The sequence below is a fragment of the Pituophis catenifer genome, unplaced genomic scaffold (assembly GCF_029215685.1).
Source record: "Pituophis catenifer annectens isolate HBS135680 unplaced genomic scaffold, rPitCat1.0.hap2 SCAF_7, whole genome shotgun sequence".
NCBI lineage: Eukaryota > Metazoa > Chordata > Lepidosauria > Squamata > Colubridae > Pituophis > Pituophis catenifer.
Window position 1 is genome coordinate 70554133 of NW_027256887.1, and position 25493 is coordinate 70579625.

The window sequence follows — 25493 nt, forward strand, 5'->3', positions numbered from 1 at the left end:
ATACGTAAAGCTTCTCCTCCTGTTTTCCCCCCAACAACTTTGTGACGTGGGCTGGACAGAGAGAGAGAGAGAGAGAGAGAGAGAAAGTGACTCACTCAGCTATCATTCATGCCCAAAATGGGACTAGGATTCACCTTCTCCTGGTTTCTAGACCAATACCTTAACTATTACACCAAAGAAGCAATTTAATGCTTCTTCAAATCTTACACCCTAATTTTCAGTCCAAATAAATAAACTTGGATAACTTGGATAGTTTACAGCAAAATGTATACTTTATGACAAAATGCATATAAAATGAGTATATTTTTCTACTTTTTTTTCCGGAAACATACAGATTAAGGCAGAAATAGTATGTATTTATGAATGAACACATCTGAAACAGATATAGACTGAAGAGAATTAGCACTGCTGCCATTTAATATACAAAACATTTACAACATGCTCTGCCCTCTGTCTTACAAAGCCATGCATTTCAGTCTGACACATCAGTCTTAAAACAGTAAAAGAATGGAATCTTGCTGTTTTAAGCAAAATACTATGCAAATGCTGCAGCACATATGAGACCATGGCCCTGCTATTATATTATTATTATTATTATTATTATTATTATTATTATTCATTAAACATGAAAGTCAACTGAACATTTAAAAATGTATCTCATATATTATTGACTGGCACTGATGGCTGATATGGGTTGCTGCCAGCATCCTAGGTATCATCCAAGTACCTTCTTAAAATGTACGATGTTCCAAGTAGCACAGTTTTTTGCAGTTCTGCTGGTGTTATTCCAGGAAGCTACAATTTCTTGATGTTTTTTATAAAATTCTTGGACATGGTAGCAAGTGCCCCAATGACAATGGGTATCACTGTTAAATGTTTCATCCATAATCACGTTGTTGTTATTATTATTATTATTAAACATGAAACTCAGTCAACTGGACATTTAAAAATGTGTCACAAATACCATTGACTGGTGCTAATGGCTGATACGGGTTGCTGCCAGCGTCCTAGGTATCAACCAAGTATCTTCTTAAAATATATAATTATTATTATTGTTGTTGTTGTTGTTGTTATTATTATTGGTTAATCTTTGGTGAGATTCACAGCCTTTGATGCTGGTTAATAACTCAGCTAAGAAGCTTCTTCAATTCTAACTATCGGTTCCCTTAACTGTTCATTATAGGGTGTAGCCTCCAGACCCCCAAGAATCATCTAAATAATTCATTTATTATTATTATTATTATTATTATTATTATTATTATTATTATTATTCTAGATCCTAATCACTGCAACTGTGTCAAGATCATTATTCCTTTGCATGGGAAGGGAACAATAATTTTCTTCCAACTGATGTGATGGCACTGAAGTGTTTGAAATTAACACTTGAGTTACTAACACTTAGTTACTAACACTTGCTGAAGTGCCAGTAACAGTAACTGAAAGTGGGTGTCACTGTGGTTGAAAAACCCTGTTAAAACTATATTCCAAATGTATACCATCAAAGTCAGAAGGAATGTCAATGGTGATTCAGCATAGCATCCTGATGTTCAGGAAACCCACTGTAATGACACCAGTCATGTTTAAAAATATCTTGAATCCGACCAAATGCACTTAGATCTTTGAAAAATGTATCTTCCGTAAAGCTTTTCATAGGCTGAAAAGCATCCAAAGTTCTCTCTTACCCAGAAATGCTCATCAAAATATACCATAACTATAACAAATTTATGGTATTTCAAAATCTACAAGGAATGTGTTTCTACCCAAGCTTTACATAGAAATAGAATATGTATGCAGATGCAACTGCATCAGATTTATGGGTTGCACCTAAGTGCATCTGCATTGCAGATGAGGATAATACCAAGGGCAGCATAGACTACATTTGTAAAAACAATCAAATAGTAAGCAAGAATCAGGGCAAGCTTCTTTGTGCCTTTGATCTCTGGTGAACTTTCCATATGGTGTTGGAATTCAAAACTGGACGCAGCCATGCAAAGCTGTGATAGGAAATACAAGCTTGTACAGAAGGCTCTCCAAAGTCAACAGTTCATAGCAAGGCCTGGTCAGTATGTCCTGATCTCCTGCTGTACTACCTTCAACAGGATCTGAAGCTTCAGTGTAAGAAAACCTGCAGAAAGAAAAGGATGAAGATTATGAATAAATTCATAAAAGAACTATAAATTAAATTAAAAAGGTAAGAATAGCCCCCCTATGCTGACTGAACAGTGGTGGCTGCTCTACTGGTTTTCTAGACCTTCTCCCTTATTGATAAACAGCTATGGTGTAAGGTTAGACTCTAAACTGTAACATTTCTATAGTTAAGGCTCATATGTATGTTCAAGTTTGAATTCAGGTTTACGGGGGAGGGGGGAACCATTTTTTGTCTGGAACCTGAATTCTTTAAAAAGAATTTTGGAGTGGACAACTATAAGTTTAACTGAATAAATAAAAGTGAAATTGTGGACAGAATGTTTGGAGGCAATTCCATTTGAACAATAAGAAGTCCAATAACATAATTTAGGAACCAGATCTGTCCAAGAACTACCTGTAATTATATTATTTGCGTTGGTCTGGCTATTCTTTGTGTCCCAACCTTGACAGATCTCAAGACTTCAAGTTCCAAAATGCTCAGAAATATAGTAGCCATGTTAGCTGGGAATCGCAACTGAATTACCACAATTGAAGTTAGTTCTTGGACTAGGCAGGTCTTTAAATAATATAATTAATATAATTGTTTTATAACTACAATACAATTATGATGTAAAAATGTGTATTATTGTTTAGACGGATTAGCCTAAAAAGCTCTATCCAAAGTTAATCATGCAAGATGGACTATTTAATGCTTGCTTATTGGCTTGAGTTGTATAAATAATCCCTATATTATATATCCTAGGGATCAAATACAGGGCACTACAGGTGAGGCAAATGCATGCAAAAACCTCCTAGTAGAAGATGATGCCCCTTTCTCCAGCATCCTGATTCCTGACCCATTTGGCCAAGCTTCCTAGAGATATCAGAAGATGAAGCTAAGGTCACAGAGGATGTTGCTCCTGCCTCAGCTTACAGTATGATAGGCTATGATTTTAAGGATGTCATAATCTAAAATGATCCACTCACAGAAAGTTTTACGGCAACAATTTGGCATTGATTGTTTGATGAGCAAATAGTAAACTGGAAGACCACTTAAAACGATGGCACATCCAATGCTGATATTAACCGGGTCTGAGTAGAAAGACATTCCCACTGTGAAAAGGCAGATGACAGTAAAGGAAATGGGAATGAAAAGAGGAACCTGGAGGGAGAGAGAAAGGTAGGTTATCAGGTAAAAATGTTTCATAGATGGTCTTTGTCATACTGTAATTAAAGTCTCCATCATAGATGGAGCTTGTAATGATCTGTGGGAATGTCCTTGAGAAACAGCAGCAGCAACAGACTAAGCCACGGGTGTCAAACGCCCAGTGTCATGTTGCCGTCACATGACGTATATTTTTCCCCTTCATGGAGCTGGAGTGGGCGTGGTCTATGCATGATGCATCTGAACCATGGCCCGCCAGTTTGACACCCCTGCACTAGGCAATGGTCAACTGAGCCTCCATAATTTTCTTGAACTGTAAAGGTGAGAGGGAGATATATGTATTTTCAGACTTGCACGATTCTATTGCAATAAAGGTGCTGTTATTACCCTTGGTATTTTTTTGTCTGGAGTATCTCTGAGGGTTGACAGATCCTGACAGAAGCTTAGCTGGCTAGAGAATTCTGGGAGTTGAAGTCCACAAGTCTTAAAGCTGCCAAGTTTAAAGACCTCTGTTCTAGGGTATTATTGTCTTGACACAGTGGCAGAGCTCAATAGCTTCTGTGAACCTGAGTGTGATTCCAGTGAGAGCAGAGGTGGTATTCAGCTGGTTCGGACTGGTTCACCCGAACCGGTAGCGGAAACCGAGGATGGGCCCGCCCACCTGTCCATTTACCCCAGCTCTATGCCATCCCATTTACGCACATTTTTGAGGCCGGGTGCATGCACGGAAGGCATGCGCACCAGCAAAGCATATGCACGGAAGGCCGGGCGCATGCGTGGACAGGGATGCTCACATTTGCGAACCGGTAGGGAATGTAAGTGAATACCACCCCTGAGTGAGAGTGTAAATTTCTAGTAGGATCTCTCTGGTGGTAAAGTTCAAAGGGGAGGGAAGAAGCTAAGGATAATCTACTGCAAGAATGAGGACATTAGGATTCTTAGTCAAATTGCCTTGGAGAAATCAGAGACCGGGTAGCACTTTATCCAACAGACAAATTATATTTAAAAGGCATAAGATTTTGTGAACTACAGTTTATCAATGCTTATGCCACTTCACAAAAACATGTGCTTTTTAATACATTTTTAGTCAGAAGCTATAAAATCCAAAGCCAAATCAGTAAAAAAGGCAATGGTCACTCCCTTCTGCCAAGAAAGCTGTATGGATGTGACTGAAGCAGGGGTGAAATGCTTCCGGGTTCGGACTGGATTGCCCGATCCAGTAGCGATTGAGGCGGGTGGTTCGGAGAACCGGTAGCAAAAATCCCTGCCCGCCCCCATTGCCCAGCTGAGCCGCGCAATCATCAGAGGCTTTTTTTTTATTTTTAAAAGCATTTTTTCTACAACCTCTTTGGCCGAAAAAATGCTTTTAAAAGTAAAAAAAAAAAAAAGCCTCTGATGATAGCGCGGCTCAGCTGGGATCATCAGAGGCTTTGAAAAGCATTTTTTCTACAACCTCTTCAGCCGAAGAGGTTAGAGAAAAAATGTTTTTAAAGGGAAAAAAAGCTTCTGCTGATCAGGCAAGTCAGTTGGGATCGTCAGAGGCTTTAAAAAAAAAAGAAAGCTTCTGCTTATTAGGCAAGTCAGCTGGGATCATCAGAGGCTTTAAAAAAAAAAAGAAAGCCTCTGCCGATCAGGCAAGTCAGCTGGGATCGTCAGAGGCTTTAAAAGCATTTTTTTAACAACCTCTTCAGCTGAAGAGGTTGTAGAAAAAATAGTTTTAAAAGAAAAAAAAAAAGTTGGCCACGCCCACTAAGTCATATTTCTCCCCCCCCACCAAGCCACGCCCACAGAACCGGTAGTAACAAATTTTACATTTCACCACTGGACTGAAGCATATGGCAATAGCAATAGCACTTAGACTTATATACCACTTCCCAGTGCTTTACAGCTCTCAGTGTCAGCCTATTGCCCACAACAATCTGAGGCCTCATTTTACCAAGACTTTGGAAGGATGGAAGGCTGAGTCAACCTTGAGCTGGTGAGACTTGAACTGCCGGCAGCTGATAGTCAGCAGAAGTAGCCTGCAGTACTGCCTTCTAACCACTGCGCTAGCATGGCTCATCAAGTCTGCATAATGAGATGCATCCCATCCACCCTCCTCCTAAAGGTATTTGTCTGGTTCATGGGGAAGACCATCACCATCACACAAGACCCCATGGTCTTCATGGGGAAGACCATCACAACCATGAAGCAAGACAGGGTTTTTGTGGCCCTTTGAGAGGATTAGGATTGTTTTCTCAACCACAGTTATAAGGGAGCAGCGATTTTAAATCTGTCATAATCATATCTCTTTTTCCTAGATCTGTACAAGTAACAGGCAAGTTGCAGAAGTGTCACTCCGTTTTCTTATTAGTTTTTTGAAATATTCTTAAGAGGAAGAAGAACATTTCACCATTTTCAGTGTGCTTTTGAGAGTCTTGCAAAGACTTCGGTATGGGGAAAACTTTGAATTTCTGAATTCAAAAAGGAAGGTGGAACAAAGTAACTTCAGGACTTCTTGGAGGCAAGTAAACACTCTAGTTGGGTTAGTGCTCATAAATAACATTTGTGTGCTACCCTTCTTTCAAAGACCCAGGATTTACATTCCATTAAGATAGGTAAATTGTTATTGACCTCCTTGCCAGTTTCATGACTAAGCAGAAGTTTGAACCAGGGTACCTCCAGCTCTTGTCCAGCACCATTTGTATATTGGCTTCAAATTAACTTGCCAATTGGTTGATAATAATTCTTGTTTTGTTTATATCCAGTTTGTAATTATGCCATCTCTATCCTTATTTCTTTCTTGTTATTTTTATTATCCTGTTTTTTCAAATATTTTATAAATTGCCTGAAGCAGCTGAGAGTTGGGTGGCATTTATTTATTTATTTATTTATTTATTTATTTATTTATTTATTTTATTGAATTTGTATACCGCCCTACTCCCGAAGGACTCAGGGTGGTGAACAGCCATAGAATAAAACATATAGATACAAAATTTAAAATAAACTAAAATGAATTAAATAATTTGGCTGAACAAATTTAAAACCCCAATAATTTAAAACCAAATTTAAAATTTCCATTTAAAAAGGGGAAAGACTTAGACAGAAAGACATATATAATAGTAATAGCAATAACACTTAGACTTATATACCACTTTACAGTGCTTTACAGCCCTCTCTAAGGGGTTTACAAAGTCAGCATATTGCTCTCAACAATCTGGGTCCTCATTTTAGCCATCTGGGAAGGATGGAAGGCTGAGTCAACCTTGAGTCTGGTGAGATTTGAACTGCCAAATTGCAGGCAGCCGGCAGTTAGCAGAAGTAGCCTGCAGTACTGCACTCTAACCACTGTGCCACCGCGGCTAATAATAACAATGCCATTTTACTATTTATATTTGAGAGGAATTAGATCAGAGAATTCCTGATTCCCCTCTCCAGAGCTAATGAAAAAAAGTACAGCATTATGTTCCTAAGAGACTTCAAACCATCAAATCTTACCTTGAACGGGCTTAATATATCAGGATGACGGCAGCGATGAACTATTAGCCCAAGGGTGGCTAATCCTATGAAGAGCCACCGGGAAAAGCTGAAGAAGTTCAACAAGTGGAAAAGATCTCCTACACAAATCATGGCTGTCACCAAAGGGAACTTGAAGAAATAAAATGAAAATAATAATAATAAACTAAACCATCAGAGTTTTCATAGGAAGAAGGCAGAAATCCAAAGCTAACTTTGGCTCATTTGCTTTGGACAAAGCATAAAAAGTGTGTTTTTGCTGTTTTTCAAAATCATTTATAGGGTTTGCACTTGTATTGCCAACAGTTTCAAGAATGCAAGATTGTTGCTGCTTTGTGAAAAGAGATTACATTTCAGATATGCGTGTGAAATGACAATAGCTCACAGGTCAAATCCAAACCAGAAAGAAATTTCAAAGCACAATATTTTAAACTAAATAAGAACAAATCCATTGAAATATTTTATAAAACATTAATAGAAATCAATTGCCAGTGTCAGCTGCCAAACATTGGATTTTAACATAGGATCAATACCCCAGCATATTAATTGGTTCCATCAGTCTTAGAAGGTAAAATCTTGCAGATGGATTGTTTCATTTAGGAATAGCACCTGGCATTTCATGGGAAAAAAGCATTGTAGAAAATTCACCCAGAGATAAATCTACACATAGATAAATTTTGCAAAATCAGATGCCATTTGGATGTGTTGAATTACAAGTCATAAAATCCCCACAAGAACACACATCTGACTGGTGAATGGGAGTTGTAGTCCAACACATCTAAGTGCTATCAGATACAAGTAGAATACTACCATAGTAATTGAAAACGCTTTTGTAAACCACATATACATGCATGAAGATACATATGCAGACATGCCACAATTCACCACACAATCTGGGCAATTTAACCTTTGTTGTTGTTGTTGTTGTTGTTGTTGTTTAAGAGACTTTAATAATAATAGTATTGGGAAAGGTAGAAGAAAAGAGAAGAGGATGACTGACTCAACTACAGCAGTGATGGATTGATTAATTGATTTCAACTTTAGAAAGCACTGATGGCCCAGTGGTGGACAGATCACCTTGGAGAAGATCCAGTGGTGGGATTCAAGTAATTTAACAACCGGTTCTCTGCCCTAATGATTTCTTCCAAAAACCAGTTTGCCAAACTGCTCAGAAAGTTAACAACCAGTTCTCCCAAAGTGGTGCGAACTGACTGAATCCCACCACTGAGAAGATCTATCTACAGTATGTAGTTGCTAAGGGTCAACACTGACTTGAGGGCACAAAATCATAAGCAATAATCAATATAGGCAATCATGATGATTTTAAAAGCAAAACAACACACTTTCACAATTATTGGTATTACTATGATCAGGTTATCAATAACACAAGCTGTTTGCATTATTGTCAGCTAAAGATGCTTGTCACAGGATTTCCACATCAGAGCCTTTGAAGTAAGAAATGAATCTGACACTATAGACAAAGAAGCATACCATTAGCAAGACGGCTGGCAGTGGGGTATGGCGTTGGATGTGGATCATAGAGAAGAGGGTAGGCCATTGCCCCTCCCTGGAAGCCACAAACAATGTCCTAGAAGTAGAAAAATGGCTGTAAAAGAGCTCAAGAATGTAGGAAACTTCACTAGCAGAAGCCTGATAGATTGGAAACACATTTCATAGAGGTAATTTTATGCTATTCTTCAAATGATAGCTCTGAATGAAATCAGGCAATAATATTTTTAAAATCTAAATGCAACCACAGTCAGCAGAGTACCTCAAACTTTTCATTTCTCTTGTTTCAAAATAATGGAGTGGAGTGGAGTGGAGTGGAGTGGAGTGGAGTGGAGTGGAATGGAATGGAATGGAATGGAATGGAATAGAATAGAATAGAATAGAATAGAATAGAATAGAATAGAATAGAATAGAATAGAATAGAATAGAATAGAATAGAATAGAATAGAATAGAATAGAATAGAATTCTTTATTGACCAAGTGTGATTGGACACACAAGGAATTTGTCTTCGGTGCATAAGTTCTCATTGTACATAAAAGCTATAAGTGATAAATCATGATAATAGTCATCATAAAAATACAGTCATCAGAAATCATAAGATATGACACTTAGTGATTGTCATAGGATACTAAAATAAAATGTGCTTTATTTTATTGGTATTGATTTAATTAACTATTTATAGAATGACTGATTCCTCTTTTATCTAAATGCTATTTTCCAAGACATTGAGTAATTTCAGAGGAGACCAAAAAGGCCATCATTCAGGGTATTATATGCACAATCAAAACAGCAGGAAAAATCTGCCCCTCCTTCTGAAAAGTTGATTAATTTTGGCTTATCAGCTGCGTCAGCCCAGCCATTGCTGTTTGCAAATCTAAGTTTGTATGAACTTGACCAACAGTGACTTATTTAACAGTCTATGTTAAGCAAGGCAAGGCTCAGCATAATGTTCGACACCTAAAAAAGGAGTATCTGTGAGAAAAACACAATTTTCTCCTCCTTTGCTCCAAGACATTAGAATGGATCATCTGAAAGAGACAATGACTTCATTCCTCCTCCTTTCGTCTTTCCCCCGTGAAATTCCCACTTCTTTTTTTTCTCCACAACTGACTTCCACATGCATTCACATCTGTGTAGTGAAAATGAGGACCTGGAAATTAATTAGGGAGAGGAAACAGCTAACAGTAAGGGCCCAAGAGGGAAATGTAGGGATATAAAATTCATTATAATCCATCATTTCTGTGTTCTAGATAATTTCCCTGCAATGTGCCTCTGAAACAAACAACTGTCTTTGTTGTATTTTGTTACTCAGTTTCAGATGCTTAGAGTCTGAACTGAATTTGGCATCATCCTTCAGTTGGGAGAAACTGTATCAGTATCAAATGTGATATCCTGATTACCAGTTCCTATCCTGCCTCTATGACTTTCGGGTCCTAATCCGTGTCTGCCACAAAACATAATAACATCACTGTGACATGTATCATGGTATTGTAGAAAGTTAACACCCACCCCTCTCCTAGAAGAATGAAATATTCTAGGAAACATTAAAAAGGCAGAATGTTTGCCCTAAAAGAAAAATAGAAATCTTAAGTGACACAGAAACTCAGTCCCAGCAGATATTTTGGTGCCAGCTTATCTACAAGACAAAAGACTTTCAGCTCCAGGGGGATAGGATTAGCGCTCACTCAAGATCCAAACCAGGACAAAGCCATTAAGCCATAATAGGAATTGTCCAAAAGCCCCTTCATTACATCCCCCAGCAACATTCAACCAAGCCTAGTACTCAAGACAACCTACAAAGTTACCCCTGCATGGCCCCATGGGAGTCTGACAACCAATCAGAATACATTTCTTTCACAGGAACAGGAAGCAAGTTCAAAGCCCAAGAGAGGGTATAAATGTCTCTCTCTCTCTCACACACACACACCCATGTGCTCAATTGCCCAGGAACTCAAACCATGTGGCCCTATCCACCATTAAACCATCTTTCCAAACAGCTTCCATGTTTCCAGTGTCTTTCTCCCACTTGGAACTGAACCCAGATGAACATTTCTTCCAACAGTATCATGAGATATAAAAGTAAACATTAGAGGTTAGCCAGCTACCAACCTTGAAAATGTAAAAATTCCCCCATTCATGGTTCCAAAACAAGACAGGGAAACCAAGATTGGAATCACAGAGATAAGGCTCTGGAAAGCTTTCCGTGCAAAACTCTGATGGGAGAAGAAAGGCATGGTTGTAATTCACATATGTGAAACACTGCATGAATCAACTCAGCTGCGAACAAAAACCACCAGGAGGCCTTCAGAAATGTTAGGGCATCAGCTCAACAGTATTTCATTTCTAGTTTTACACCTGCTTGTTCCTTATGTCTCGAATATTATTACTGCTTGTTTCCTCAGTCTTCAAGAAAGCTTTGGAAATACTGTAATCTTGAAATATTATGTGTTTGTACCAGGGGTGAAATTCAGCAGGTTCTGACAGGTTCTGGAGAACTGGTAGTGGAAATTTTGAGTAGTTCAGAGAACCGGCAAATACCACCTGTGGCTGGCTCCAGAGTGGGGAGGGAATGGGGATTTTGCAGTATCCTTCCCCCAGGATTGGGGTGGGAATGGAGATTTTGCAGTATCCTTCCCCCAGGAGTGGGATGGGAATGGAGATTTTGCAGTATCCTTCCCCCAGGAGTGGGGTGGGAATGGAGATTTTGCAATATCCTTCCCCCAGGAGTGGGGAGGGAATGGGAATTTTGCAGTATCCTTTCCCCAGAAGTGGGGAGGGAATGAGGATTTTGCAGTATCCTTCCCCTGCCATGCCCACCAAGCCACACCATGCCCCCAAGCCACGCCCACAGAACCGGTAGTAAAAAAAATTGAATTTCACCACTGGTTTGTACATAGGTGTGCATGCATTGATCTATCTCTATATCTCTCTATTTTTATCTCTATCTCTCAGTAGTTGTTCAAATCTGGCAACTTTAAGATTGTGGACTTCATCTTGCAGAATTCCTCAAGCTGCATGCCAAAGCCCATTTCAGAACTTTCAGTTCTACAAAAATAATAATAATATATAACGGAAAATTAAAAACGTCTTGAGATCTTTTTAAAGAAGAGCTAACAGTGCTGTCTCCACCTGAGCCTCCACCCCTGTGTGAATATTCATGCTATTTGCTATTCCAAGGCTTTACAGAGACAAAACAGACTCCTGGGAGCCTTATTCGGTGAAACTGTGCTTAATGGCCACTTAATTGCCAAACCTCTCTTTCATCAATTGCAAATTGAACCCTCTGGAATGTCTGTGTTGAAAGGGGTGCAGTGAGGGGCTCGTGTGTGTTTGTATGTGTTTGTTTAATCTCATTGTAAAAACAGCCTTGACTTCCAACTCACCACAGCCACTGCCTGGGAGACAAGTACATCTGTTGCTGTCAGTACTGTGTAATAGGAAACATTGGTGAGCATATACCCCACGATCACTGTGATCACAGACACAATCACAGCCAGAGGGATATTTCTACAAAAAGGAAAAGGAAATAGAGACATCTATGAGTACTTCCGTAGCCCACATCCCAATTAAGATTTAATTCAGCTGTCCTGGACCTTATGCCCTCCAGAGAGGTTGGAAGTGCAATTTTCAAATGGTGAGAAAGCATGACCAAAATTGTTAAGTCATCTTATGCCAGGCACTGGTTCCTCCATGAGAGGGCACTTAGCAGATGAAAATCACAGAGTGGCAATCCCAAAGGTGCTTTTTCAAGAGACAACTGGACTTTCTGGTTTTTCTTTGAAGACATTTCGCTTCTCATCCAAGAAGCGTCTTCAGCTCTGAGTGGGAACTGAAGCCAAGTAAGCTATCGTCTACTCCTGGGAGCAAAGAATGAAGTCAAACAGAACTTCAGAACAGAACTTAGCTCAAGAGGCATTTAAACAATGGAAGCTCCAAGTAACAGTCTCAAAGGGAGGTAGAATCAGGATAACAAGTACAAGATCAATTGGCTGGAATGAAGAAGTAGGTAACATTTATATTTATTTATTTATTTCATGTATTTATATGCCGCCCTTCTCCAGAAGGACTCAGGGCGATGAACACAAGTTAAAAACATGTACAACAAAATCCCATTTTAAACCAAATTAACTAATAAATAATAAATAATAAATAATAAAACCCAGAATCAGAGTCAGCCTATTTGCTTGAACAGCCAAGTCTTGGTAGTACAGGGGTTTAAGGCACCCTGTTATTAAGCTGGTTATTAAGACCAGCTGCCTGCAATTACTGCAGGGTTCAAATCTCGCCAAGGCTCAAGGTTGACTCAGCCTTCCATCCTTTCTAAGGTAGGTAAATTGAGGACCCAGTTGTGGGGGCAATAAGCTGACTTTGTATAAATATACAAAAAGGATGAAGGCTATTGCTGAGCACATTGTAAGCCGCCCTGAGTCTTCGGAGAAGGGCGGCATATAAATCAAATTAAAAAAAAAAAAGTCTTCAATATCCAATACAGGACAGGATGATTTTTTTTCCTTGTCATTGTTTTTTTGGAAATGTGTCACCTATATATATTCTGGGCTTCTTGGCCATATGACTGATAATTTGAGGCCAAATTGTCCTCCACTTGGCATCCTAGGATAATTTTCAACAATCATGCTGTACAACATAATTCTAGCTAAATTTAAATAGCAGGTGAACATGAATAGGATAGCTTTTAAAATAATCAATTAATTAATCAATCAAAATAGAGCCGGAAGGGATCTTGGAGGTCTTCTAATCCAATCCACTGCTCAAGCATGAGACCCTATACCAGTGATGGTGCCCAAACCAGAACGTGTGTGCATGTGTGTACATGCACACGCGCCAGAGTGTCAAAAACCTGAAGACCAGCTGGCCGGTGCACACATGCCAGTTTTTCAGGCTGTTTTCTGGGCCATTTTCTGGGCCATTTGCCAGCCATTTTAGGCGCTCCGGCGCCTGCAAACACCAGCTGGCTGGCGCACCAGGGGTGAAATGCTCCCAGTTCAGACCGGATCACCCGATCCAGTAGTGATGGAGGCAGGTGGTTCGGAGAACCGGTAGCAAAAATCCCTGCCCCCCCCCATTGCCCAGCTGAGCCGCGGAATCATCAGAGGCTTTTTTAAAAATTTTAAAAGCATTTTTTTTACAACCTCTTCGGCTGAAGAGGTTATAGAGAAAATGTTTTTAAAAGGAAAAAAAAGCCTCTGCCGATCAGGCAAGTCAGCCAGGATAGTCAGAGGCTTTAAAAAAAGAAAGAAAGCTTCTCCTGATCAGGCAAGTCAGCTGGGATCATCAGAGGCTTAAAAAGCATTTTTTTTACAACCTCTTCAGCCGACGAGGTTGTAGAAAAATGGTTTTAAAAGGAAAAAAAGCCTCTGCCGATCAGGCAAGTCAGCTGGGATCGTCAGAGGCTTAAAAAGCATTTTTTTACAACCTCTTCAGCCGACGAGGTTGTAGAAAAATGGTTTTAAAAGTAAAAAAAAAAAAAGTTGGCCACGCCCACTCAGTCATATTACCACCACCACCACCACCACCAAGCCATGCCCACAGAACCGGTAGTAAGAAAATTTACATTTCACCACTGTGGCGCACCTGTGCGCATGGAAACCAGAAGAGCAGTTAGCGATGGCACACGTGCCCACAGAGAGGGCTGTGTGTGGCATCTGTGGCACGCATGCCATAGATTCGCCATCACAGCCCTATACCATTTCAGAAATGAAATGAAATTACATTTATTATTATTATTTATCATCATTATTAATTATTAATATATAAATTGTTACTAATGAAAATTCATTAAATTTTCCTTTTTTGAATGTATATCATTGCTGTCATTCGCTGCTATTAACTGCCTTTCAAGGATACACAATTTTATAATGGAGAAACATTTGTCGGAACAATTTCTCTTCATGTCCATGCATTGGCTAAAGAGGTTGCAGAAATCAGTGTTTTAAATATAACATAAAGCCTCTAGAGGGAACCAAAGTTAATATCTGAATGAGAACTAAAATTAATGACAATTACACAGAGCTCAGGTATATGGACTTGTCCAGAAAACAAGCATGACTCGAAGGAGATTGTACCTTTTCACAAGTTTTGAGAGTAAAGATCTATATTTCGCATTGTTCGCTCACTGATTTATCTATTCTCCTCTTCACAGAAATACTACAGTTCTAGCACAGCAAAGTTTTATAGAGCTTTGCTTGAGCAAAAGTTAGGGCAAAGCACCTTGGCAAAGCTGCTTCATTCAGTTCCACCCCTAGCCATTCCAATAGCCAGAAGAAGTGTTCTAATGTAGTGGCGGTGAACCTTTTCGGCACCGAGTGCCGAAATGCAAGCGCGGGCATGCGCACATGCAGCAGAAACCAGAAGAGCATGCGCGCTGGAAACCACCGGAAGATTATCTGATCTTCCAGTTTCTAATGCATATGTGCATATTAAAACAAGGTGGCCCGTATGCACATGTGTGCCGGGTAGCTGCTCTTCCGGTTTCTAGCACTCCTGCGGGCATGAAAACCAGCTGGCCAGCAAGCGTGCTTGTGTGAAGACTGGCCGACGTACACATGCATGTCGGAGAGTTGCTGTTCCGGTTTCCAGCACTCCTGAGTGCTCGAAGACCAGCTGGCCAGGGCGCATGTGCACACCGGAACCCAGAAGAGCAGTGGGCGGCGGCTGGCATGCCCGATAAGATAGTTCTGTGTGCCACTTCCGGCACGCGTGGCATAGGTTCACCATCATGGCTCTAATGTATTGCACATCAATCAGAATAGAGCTGGAAGGAACTTTGGAGGTCTTCTAGTCCAACCCCCTCAAGCAGGAGACCCTATATCTGACCAGGCTCTTCTTAAAAAACTCCAGTGATGAAGCACCCACAACTAACGGCAAGCTGTTCCACTGGTTAATTGTCCTCACTGTTAGGAAGTTTCTCCTTAATTCCAGGTTGCTTCTCTCCTTGATTAGTTTCTATCTGTTGCTTCTTGTCTTGCCTTACATGTACGGAATCCTTTTCTAGCTCCTAGAATTCATTCAGGCATTTGCATCATACCCATGGTGTGGAGTGCTTGGCAACGTGCAGCTGTCTTATATATCTATAATTACTCTCTTCTTTTCATTATTTTTCATGCATGAACTCAGTCAGGCCCTGAAATCCGATGCGCATTGCATGCACACAGAAGGAAGCCTCCCCTTTCAACTTAATAGCATGTCAGGTTTCAGTGTCGTCTCAAAATAAATTGCATTTCCAAACAAATAGTCTTTGATGAAATCTTTCATTTATTAAGCACGACAATCTGTCCCCGATTATATCGTAGCCAACAGTGACTTCCTGACCCCAAACCTTCCCTTTTCGTTCCCCAATTCTCTGCGTCTCATTGGCCATCTTCCAAATCACTCTCCCCATATCTACTACTTCAGCTCCAAGGAATGTTCCCCCTCCCATCTCATCTCCTAGGGGATATTATCATCAGGGAAAATAAGTAGGTGAAAAGTCAAGCGTCCTCTTGCCAGCTGCCCCCTTCTTCTCCTCCTTATGTCAGCACTGGAACAAATGTAGTTTGGAGTGCTGACATAGCGTTTATCTCTGAGCGGACATACATAATTTGCAAAGGACTCTTAGGAAATCAATTTTAACTACAGTCTATTGCATGTATGTTTGAAACAATGACTTGTCTATTATGCCACAGCACTGCGTTATCTATATGACTGCCTTTCCCGAAGGACATCTACCCACCCAACCAAGTCTGATAGGGTGGGCATGCTTCTAGTCCCTTCTCCTAAATACTGCTATTTGACAGGATCTAAGAATGCTGCCTTTTCCATGACAGCCCCTGCCCTACAGAACAGTCTTCCGTCTTAAGTTCAACAGGCTTCTACTCTCCTAGCCTTCCATAAATCTTTGAAGGCCTGGCTTTTCCACCAAGCACTGGGATAAGTTGAGGCGGGGTGAAATGCTCCTGGTTCAGACCGGTTCAGCTGAACCGGTAGTGATGGCGGCCGGTGGTTCGGAGAACCGGTAGCGATGGAGGCACGAGGCTCTGCCCATCCGCCCAGTCATCATGGTTTTAACCAGGAAGTAACTTGTTTTTTACCCTCTGCGCATGCGCAGAAAGGTTTACATTTGCGCAGAGGGTCCGCGCGCGCGTGCACTTTCAAACCGGTTGGGAAGGTAAGTAGATTTCATCCCTAAGTTGAGGTAACTGCACTTCAAAATCTGACTTGACTCCAGGTTTTTGTTTTTAATGGGTTTAGTTTTTAGAGTTTTAATATGGCTTTTATGGAGTTTTAACCTTTGATTGGAAGCTGCCCAGAGTTGATTATAAGATAGATAGCTATATAAATGTTTTAAATAAATAAATAAATAGTCCAGAATCTTAGGGTGGACTCAGAAGGACACATGAAGAACTTCTTCATCCCCCTGAGATATCCTTAAATCCACTTTGTTAAAGTTTTAGCATTCATCTTGTAAAAAAAAAAAATGCCAGTGGTCCCTTGGTCTAGTGGTCTTTATAAAGCTGGAAGGAAAAATGGGCATTTTGTTCTTTATCTACAGGGGTGTCAAACTCAAGGCCCGCATGCTTAGATCTTGGAGCCGTCCAGAAAACAGCAAAGGACTGGCCTTTGGTTCCTCTGCCAGTGAAAATGGAGCTCAGGAGGACCGCACAAGCCCCCCAAGCTCCGTTTTCACTGGCAGAGGGCTAGCAAAACAAATTAAAAGCAAAATAAAGTAAAAGGAGAAATGTTTCCCCTTTTGCATTTGAGCATCCAAGAAGGGACAGGAAAGGAGAAAGGAAAGAGGAAAGACAAAGAAAAAGAAGGAAAGATGCAAAGAGAGCAAGGAGGGAAAAATAAGGAAAGAGGGGAAGGAAGAAGAAAGGAGAATGAGGAGGGAAGGAAAAAGAAGAGGAGGGAGGGAGGGAGGGAGGGAGGGAGGGAGGGAAGGAAGGAAGGAAGGAAGGAAGGAAGGAAGGAAGATTATAATGAGAGTGAGGGAGGTTGTCAGGGAAGTCCTGCCTTAGCACTTGGCCACCATAGATACCCCCAACACAAGTGATGTCGAGCTGGCCATGCCCACCACAGCCACGCCCACCACACACACCCTGGCGTCAAGCACAATCCTGATGCTGCCCTCAATGAAATCAAGTTTGACACCCCTGATCTACACAATAGGGAACTCATGTGGCTTGTCAGTTTTCTAGACAGTGAGGGCAAAAGCATTAGCTATGATATTTGACTGCAAAATTAAAATATTACATTTTAGTTTACTTCAGGCAGTGAACTCCATCATTTCTGCCTCCCCACTGTTTTCTTCTGAAAGTACTATACCACAAAAATGTATCTTGTTAGGCCTGTTACTCTAGCCCAGTCTTCTCCACCAACCTGGTGTCTTCCAGACGCAACTCTAGCATTTCCTACGAACGGAGGAGTTCAGTCATCTGGAGAGGGCCAGATTGGAAAAGACTGGTCTAAGTCAGAATGAAGTTTCATTTTTCCAACTCACCGTTCTGGCTTCACCAGTTCTTCTCGTACAAAACTAGTTTGAAACCTGCATTAAGGGCGGAGCAAGAGACAGAAAGGACTGTTTCAGTAACGGTGACAAATCACCAGAAGGTTTCAGAAATATACATTAAGAATGCATACCATCCAGAGTAGGCGAACATCCCTGCATAAAAGGCTAAAGGTAGTTTGTCCAAAACGAGTGCTTGGGTATTGAAGGCATCCTGGAAATTTCCTGTACAGCCTAAAGAAAAGAGTAAAATTACAAAGCAAAGGCATCATAGCAGAAATAGGCATCCTGATGATGGATAGATTAGTGCCAAAGTCAGGTTTTATTGTATATATTTGTATGTAACTTGGTGGCATAACATATGATTTGCATAAGACAGGTAGGTCCAGATTCAAAACAACCATCTTGTCTAAAAAGGATTTTGTTGCAGGAGATAAGAAGACACTCCCTCTGCTTGAGATCTCACAAGCCATTGCCAAACATTGAATGATTTATAACAACAACTAGATTGGGTTAACATCACAATAAACCATGTTTTAACCACCACTTGTCGAGTAAGTCATATTATAAGCTATAATGGTTGGCTTTCTTATGGAGAACTTTCTAGTCTGTTCCTGAAAATCATCATCATCTTCTTCTTCTTCTTCTTCTTCTTCTTCTTCTTCTTCTTCTTCTTCTTCTTCTTCTTCTTCTTCTTCTTCTTCTTCTTCTTCCTCCTCCTCCTCCTCCTCCTCCTCCTCCTCCTTCTCCTCCTCCTCCTCCTCCTCCTCCTCCTCTTCCTTCTTCTTCATTTCTGTCCAATTTTATATGTTGTGTTCAAAGCAGGGATGAAATCCAGCAGGTTCTGATAGGTTCTGGAAAACCGGTAGCAGAAATTTTGAGCAGTTCGGAGAACCGGTAGCAGAAATTTTCAGTAGTTTGGAGAACTGGCAAATACCACCTCTAGCTGGACCCAGAGTGGGCTGGGAATGGAGATTTTGCAATATCCTTCCCCCTGGAGTGGGGAGGGAATGGAGATTTTGCAGTATCCTTCCCCCAGGAGTGGAGAGGGAATGGAGATTTTGCAGAATCCTTCCCCTGCCATGCCCACCAAGCCATGCCCATAGAACCAGTAGTAAAAAAATTTGGATTTCACCACTGGTTCAAAGCCTTCAATCCTCTGAAGTATTCCATGTATTTTTATCATTGTGTTGATTAATAGAGAACAACAATGTGAAATACCTTGAGCTAAAAGCATCATGCCTGGGACAATAATGAGAGAGAGTGCTGCCAACTTGATGATAGATAAGATGGTCTGAAGCCGGGCACTCCAGCTGACACTCCAAGAATTTAAGACGAGGACAATGCCTAGAGTGGCAAGAAAGGGAAAGTACTTGATCTGCATGAGTTAAGTACACAAAATCAGCATGACTCACTAATGCTAGGGAAATAAAATGGCAAAGATTTCCATTGGGACTTACAGTAACCCAGGAGAGCGACAAGCTTCACAGCCAGGAGTGGAGCCGAACAAGGTGCAAAAAATGGTTCCAATATGTAGCGTCCAAATGCTAAGGCGACAACAGCACTGTTGGCTGGTCTAAAGAAAAATTATATTCTTTGAGGAGACTTGAAGATGTTATAGCACATAGTGCAACGTCCTAGTGCAGCTGACAGAGATGATGATAAACAGGAGAAGGAAGGTGATAAAAAGGAGAAAGTGGAAGAAACAGCAGCAACAACTGAGAATGAATCTGCAAAATTCAGCTTCCCTCAATTATTTACTCTCAATCGTTGTTGTTGTTTTTGAAGCAATCAGATATAATTGTATACCATCTATCAAGTAATTTCAAAACCAAATATCCTCTCATAAATAAAACATTTATTTTTGTATTGATTGGCTGTCCAGAAATCATATCTGAGTTAATCATTTTTAATGTTAGTAATTGTTTAGGGCAGGGGTATCAAACCAGGGGTGGGTTCTACTCACCTTTACTACCGGTTCACAACAGGGCCGCGCACTCTTCTGTGCATGCGCAGAAGCATTCTGATGACATCAGGTTCGGTGGGCAGAGCCTCCCTCTGGTTTTACTACCAGTTCTATAGAACCGGTCCAAACCGGGGGCAACCCACCACTGTGTCAAACTCAAGGCCCAGGGGCCAGATCTGAGGGGTGCTTAGATCTGGCCTGCAGGATTGCCCTGGAAACAGCAAAGGACTGGCCCATGATGCCTCTGCCAGAGAAAACTGTTTTCTCTGGCAGAGGGTTGCAGGAGGCTGTTGCAGCCTAAAACAGAGTTCAGGAGCCTGTTTTTGCTGGCAGAGCGCTCAGGCCACCATAGGCACCCCCAACACAAGTGACATTGAACTTGGCACACCCACCCCAGCCACGCTCCCCCCAGCCCCTCAAGGTCAAACACAACACTGATGTGGCCTTCAATGAAATCGAGTTTGACACCCCTGGTTTAGGACATAGTACAAATATTCTGCACCTAGTATTAGTGATGTTGACGGATGGGGTGGGTGGGTAAAAAAAGACAAGATGGTGCAAGCAACTGCACATTTGAAGCCCCAAGCCTTTGCTCACATGGTCATGCCTACCGCTTCACTTTTGTGGCTATCCTTTGTGGATGCTCCTGCCCAGTATTTTCCCAATTGGGACAACTGACTATTTGCTTTTGTATTTTCTTCGTATGTTATAACATAACCTTAGTTATAACCAGAGGTGGGTTTCAGCAGGTTCTGACCAGTTCTGGAGAACCGGTAGCAGAAATTTTGAGTAGTTCGGAAAACCGGTAAATACCACCTCTGACTGGCCCCGCTCCCATCTATTCTCTGCCTCCTGAGTCCCAGCTGATCGGGAGGGAATGGAGATTTTACAGTATCTTTCCCATGCCACTCATTCTCACCAAGCCACACCCATCAAGCCATTCCACGCCCACCAAGCCACACCCACAGAACCAGTAGTAAAAAAATTTGAAACCCACCACTGGTTATAATATAAACTAATTAAAAAACTTTTTTAAAAAGCTGATTTAGGACAAAATAAAGGCAAGACATTCTATCCTTTCGCTAATTATAAAAGGTTGTTCTTGCCTCATCTAGACAATTTGCCTAGATCATCTTTTATTTCTGTATCCGAATCTACAGATTATTCCATTTGTGTTTGTGCATTAGTTATTCTCGATAATCAATGATTCAGAGCATTTCTTGTTCACTATCACTATGAGTGTTGTAATGCAGGGGTCCCCAACCCCCGGTCCGTGGCCCGGTACTAGGCTGCAGCCTGTTGGGAACCAAGCCATGCAAGCAGTAGGCAGGTGCAAAGCTGCATTTGTGCAAGTGGTGCGTGCACATGCAAAACCATCCCCTCTGCCCTCCCATAGAGCCAGAAAGGTTGAGGACCCGCTTTTATGATGGAAAAGTTTACCTTATAGCAAAGTATTCAGCCCATAGAAACAGGAATCCAGGCAGAGGACCTAAAGTTTCCAAGATATAAATGTAATGGCCTCCGGACTTGGTAATTCGCGTGCCCAGTTCTGCATAACTCAACGCACCTGGAATGATTTAATTACAATATTAACAACTCCTGATGAAGACTTTATATTGGAAAGGTTTGGTCATTCTAAAGTGCTGTCCCAGGAAAAGAAAAAAATAGGGCTTTCCTAGCCTAAATTATAGGAGTCCCCTGTATATTATGTACTCTGGCCTAAACTCCTATGAAGGCAGAGACAGAATACATTCAAAGCAATCATTTCATAGTTAAATACATTCTGTGGTCCTACCAGGTATAGAGAGGAGTTTCAGAGAAAAAAAGGACATTCCCGTATACTTGAACTCTACTGGCTTAAGCTTTACCCCACATGCAGCTCTGGGGAAATGCACCCCTTTACTGAAGAAGGATCACCATTCCCAGTCTGTAGTACTTATGCTTTCCTTCCCCCACAAGGGATGGGTACATCCCATAGCAAATTAGGTGGGAATGAGAGCTAAAATGAATGAAGCGATGGTACCAGTTCCATAGAACCAGTGGTGGGTTTCTACCGGTTCACCCCGGTTCGGGCAAACTGATAGCATTAGCGGGAGGCTTTGCTCACCTGCCCGGACATCATCATGGACGTTCTGTGCATGCGCAGAAGGTTCTACACATGCTCAGAAGTGGTGTGCGCAAGCACACACTCACAGTTCCAAACCGGTAGTGAAGGTAAGTGAAAACCACTACTGCATAAAACCATGTCACATGCAGGATGGGCCCAAATTTTTCTATTTGGCGTGGGAAGGAAGAGCTATCTTGGTGCTCTCTGAGCTTGGTTGCTCGCTTGCAGACATTTCATTATCATGAAGTTATCATGAATGATTGATTATGTGCCATCAAATCATTTTCAATTCCCAGCGACTTCATAGATTTTCTCCATGAAGCATTGGAAGAGCCACATATATAAGTTCCTAGTGCTTCAAATTTTAAAGTATCAAGTGATTTAAAAAGTTATCTCACAAAAGAAGGCAAATATACGTGTCCCAGGATAATGTTGCAGGATCCAATCTGGGTCGATCACCAGGACCAAAGATTTAGTCTTCCAAGCTTTCAGATTTTTGGGATCCTCAAGGAACTTCTCCCTACCAGAATGTGTCATATGTACATTCCGGAAGAGAGAGGTTCCCTGAGGATGGGCTCCAACATGAATCCAAAAGCTTGGAAGACTAAACCTCTGGTCCCAGTGACCGACCCAGATTGGATGCTGCCAGAAGTTCTCTGTTTGATAATGTCAATCAAGACCAAACACCATTGGGCAAACCAATGAGCTGGAGGTTTTTGAAATCAATTTAGTTTTGTGTGAGCAAAATTGATTCTTACATTCAAGCCTACTCATTCCCAGCTAAGCTTCTAGCCCTATGTTCATGCCATGGAAACTCATCAGAAATAAAACACGAATATGACATTTAGAGAAGCTGGGTAAATGCTAGAACCCCACTGAATTGGAGTACATCATGTTTGTTTTCAAAATGGTGCCAGGCTTTCTGTACAAAGAATCCTCATCTCTCACTATCCTACCCCATCCCCCCACATACACATTTTTACACATACACAACATCCTGTTAATGTTGGACATATTAGAGCGGGGGGAGGGAGATATGGTGACTTGTTCTTCCCCCAACTTGTTTTTTAATTTCTGCAAATCTTGGAATTTCCTTGAACCTACTGATTTCTCCCCGTTGTTTTCAACAGCAAAACTTGGGCATCTAGCCATCTTAATTCAATACTCCTCGATGCAGTGTTATGTGCTAGTCGTTCACGACTCTAGGTGGTAGTGCTCATCTTCGTTTCAAAGCTGAAGAGCCAGCACTATCCGAAGATGTCTCCATGGTCATGTGGCCAGCATGACTAAATGCCAAAGGCACACGGAACGCTGTTACCTCCCCACCAAAGGTGGTCCCTATTTTTCTACTTGCATTTTTTATGTGCTTTCGAACTGCTAGGTTGGCAGAAGCTGGGAAAAGTAACAGGAGCTCACCCCATTACGCAGCACTAGGGATTCAAACCACTGAACTGCCCACCTTTTGGTCGACAAGCTCAGCGTCTTAGCCACTGAGCCACCATGTCCCTTAACTAACCAATAGGAGAGGTTTAATCAAGGAAGTGAAAGTAGAGGGAGCTCTGTAACATAATGCTACAATTCTTGACCATGTAATGCTGGAATTCCTAATGTTAAGGGAAAATAAAACTGAATATACTTGAATATATACTTGGGACTTTTAAAAAAAAAGACAGTTACTGAGAAAAGGAGCTCAAAAGAATTGGAGATTTTTTAAAAAAAAGCACAAATATAAACAACTTCAGTGAGAAACACATTTAAAAGACAGGAAGAGAAGCCCACGTAGGTATATGAAACGCCTACCAAAAATCTGAAAACTAACTTTGGCATTTATAGAAGATGGAAAGAGAAATGTGGATAGAGCACCAGGAAAAACACATGGAGATAAACTAGGATTGAAGGAATGGTGTCAGAAAGGCTAAACATCAGATAGGTGAAGGGAAAATATTCAAAATAAAAAGAAGCAATGAAATCAGTACAATGAAATCAGTAACAATCCCAAAACATTTGGAGTACCATTTGAACACTGTAGGCATTGACAAAATCACCATCAGTCAATTGCAAAAGGCAGTTTTACTTGGAACAGCTCACATCCTGCAACAGTAACTTTAACAATAACACATGCCTATCCCAGCTCCTTGGGATGAACTTGATCGGTGGATAAAGAATGCCAGATCCAGCCTAAACATCTGGCTGTGTGACAAACCATAACGAGCAGATTAAAATATGGTGAGATTTCCAAGTACAGTCTGGAAAAGTCTTGGTTCATAAGACACCATATATAACTGCAGATGAAAGGAAGAAAGTGTGGATAACTGATATGGCAATATTAGAGATAGTATCATAGAAGACAAAGAATTGGAGAAGATCACAAAATAAACAAGATCTGAAAAATGAAATTAGAAGATTTTTTTAATTTTTTTTAATTTTTTATTTTTTTTAATTTGATTTATATGCTGCCCTTCTCCGGAGACTTAGGGCAGCTTACAATGTGCTAAGCAATAGCCTTCATCCTTTTGTATATTTATACAAAGTCAGCTTATTGCCCCCGCAACTGGGTCCTCAATTTACCTACCTTAGAAAGGATGGAAGGCTGAGTCAACCTTGAGCCTGGCAAGATTCGAACCTGTAGTAATTGCAGGCAGCTGGTCTTAGTAACAGGGTGCTTTAGACCACTGTACTACCAAGGCTCTTTATGGCATAAACAAGCTATGGTAGCCCCAGTGGTTATGGGAACACAGGGTGTCATACTAAAAATATCTTGAATGACACTTAGAAAATCTGCACATTGACAGAATTTCCATCTGTCAATTGCTTGGATCCACACTTATACTATGTGAGGACATTATGACAACCTATGTTCTCGGGAAGAACCTGATGCATATGAAGGCAAACACCGGGTAAAGAACTGGCTGCTAAAGTTTCACATTGGTGAATATTATTATTATTATTATTATTATTATTATTATTATTATTATTATTATTATTATTATTATTATCTGCCTCTCTTTTGGGGGAAATTAACTTTTGACAGGCTCTCTGCTAGCACGCAAAACCACCAACATAGGTAGCTAGATATGACAATCATCTTCTTTTAATGACCCCATAATCCCTTGTGGAGTGGAGTCTGGGCAACTGAATGGAGCTGAGTGTTTACTGGACGGCTGCCCTTCCTGTCGCCAATGCAGAGGGTTTTTTTCCCCAGCAGATATATTCTCATTGTACTCAGAGAGAGAAATATCAGCCTCTACCTAGGATCGAACTCACAGCCTCCTGATTGTGAGGCGAGAACTCCAACACTAGGCCACCACACCACCCGTAGCTAGATATGAGAATAGCAGCTACGAATTCAGTAAGAGTCAATGACATTGGACCAACAGTTCTTCTGATCCCCTGAAAGCTGAAGACAAAAGAAACTCACCACGCACCAAACATAGAGAGAATTCCACAGGCAAACCAAATGATTAAGGAGAGGCCCACATTGCCGGAGTTTTTCAGGACCCCCTTGGGAGAGATGAATATGCCACTGCCCACCATGCTCCCAATGAGAAGTGAAAAGGCCCTGAGAAGTGTGATCTTCTTCCTCAGAAAGACAGCATCGTCTTTCTTCTTAGATTTTCCCAT

General features: G+C 41.0%; 1 protein-coding gene across 1 annotated transcript; it reads right to left on the reverse strand.

Annotated features, from left to right (window-relative positions):
- Positions 1-2060: 2060 nt before the first annotated feature.
- LOC139319366 (cystine/glutamate transporter-like) lies at positions 2061-25493 on the reverse strand. Its single transcript, XM_070947188.1, has 12 exons — positions 25298-25493; positions 21206-21332; positions 19260-19375; positions 19021-19146; positions 17934-18033; positions 17794-17838; positions 11681-11804; positions 10407-10510; positions 8279-8375; positions 6770-6919; positions 3115-3289; positions 2061-2125 (listed from the first exon to the last, which is right to left on the reverse strand). The coding sequence occupies exons 1-12, from the start codon at positions 25491-25493 to the stop codon at positions 2061-2063; spliced, it is 1425 nt and encodes a 474-aa protein (XP_070803289.1).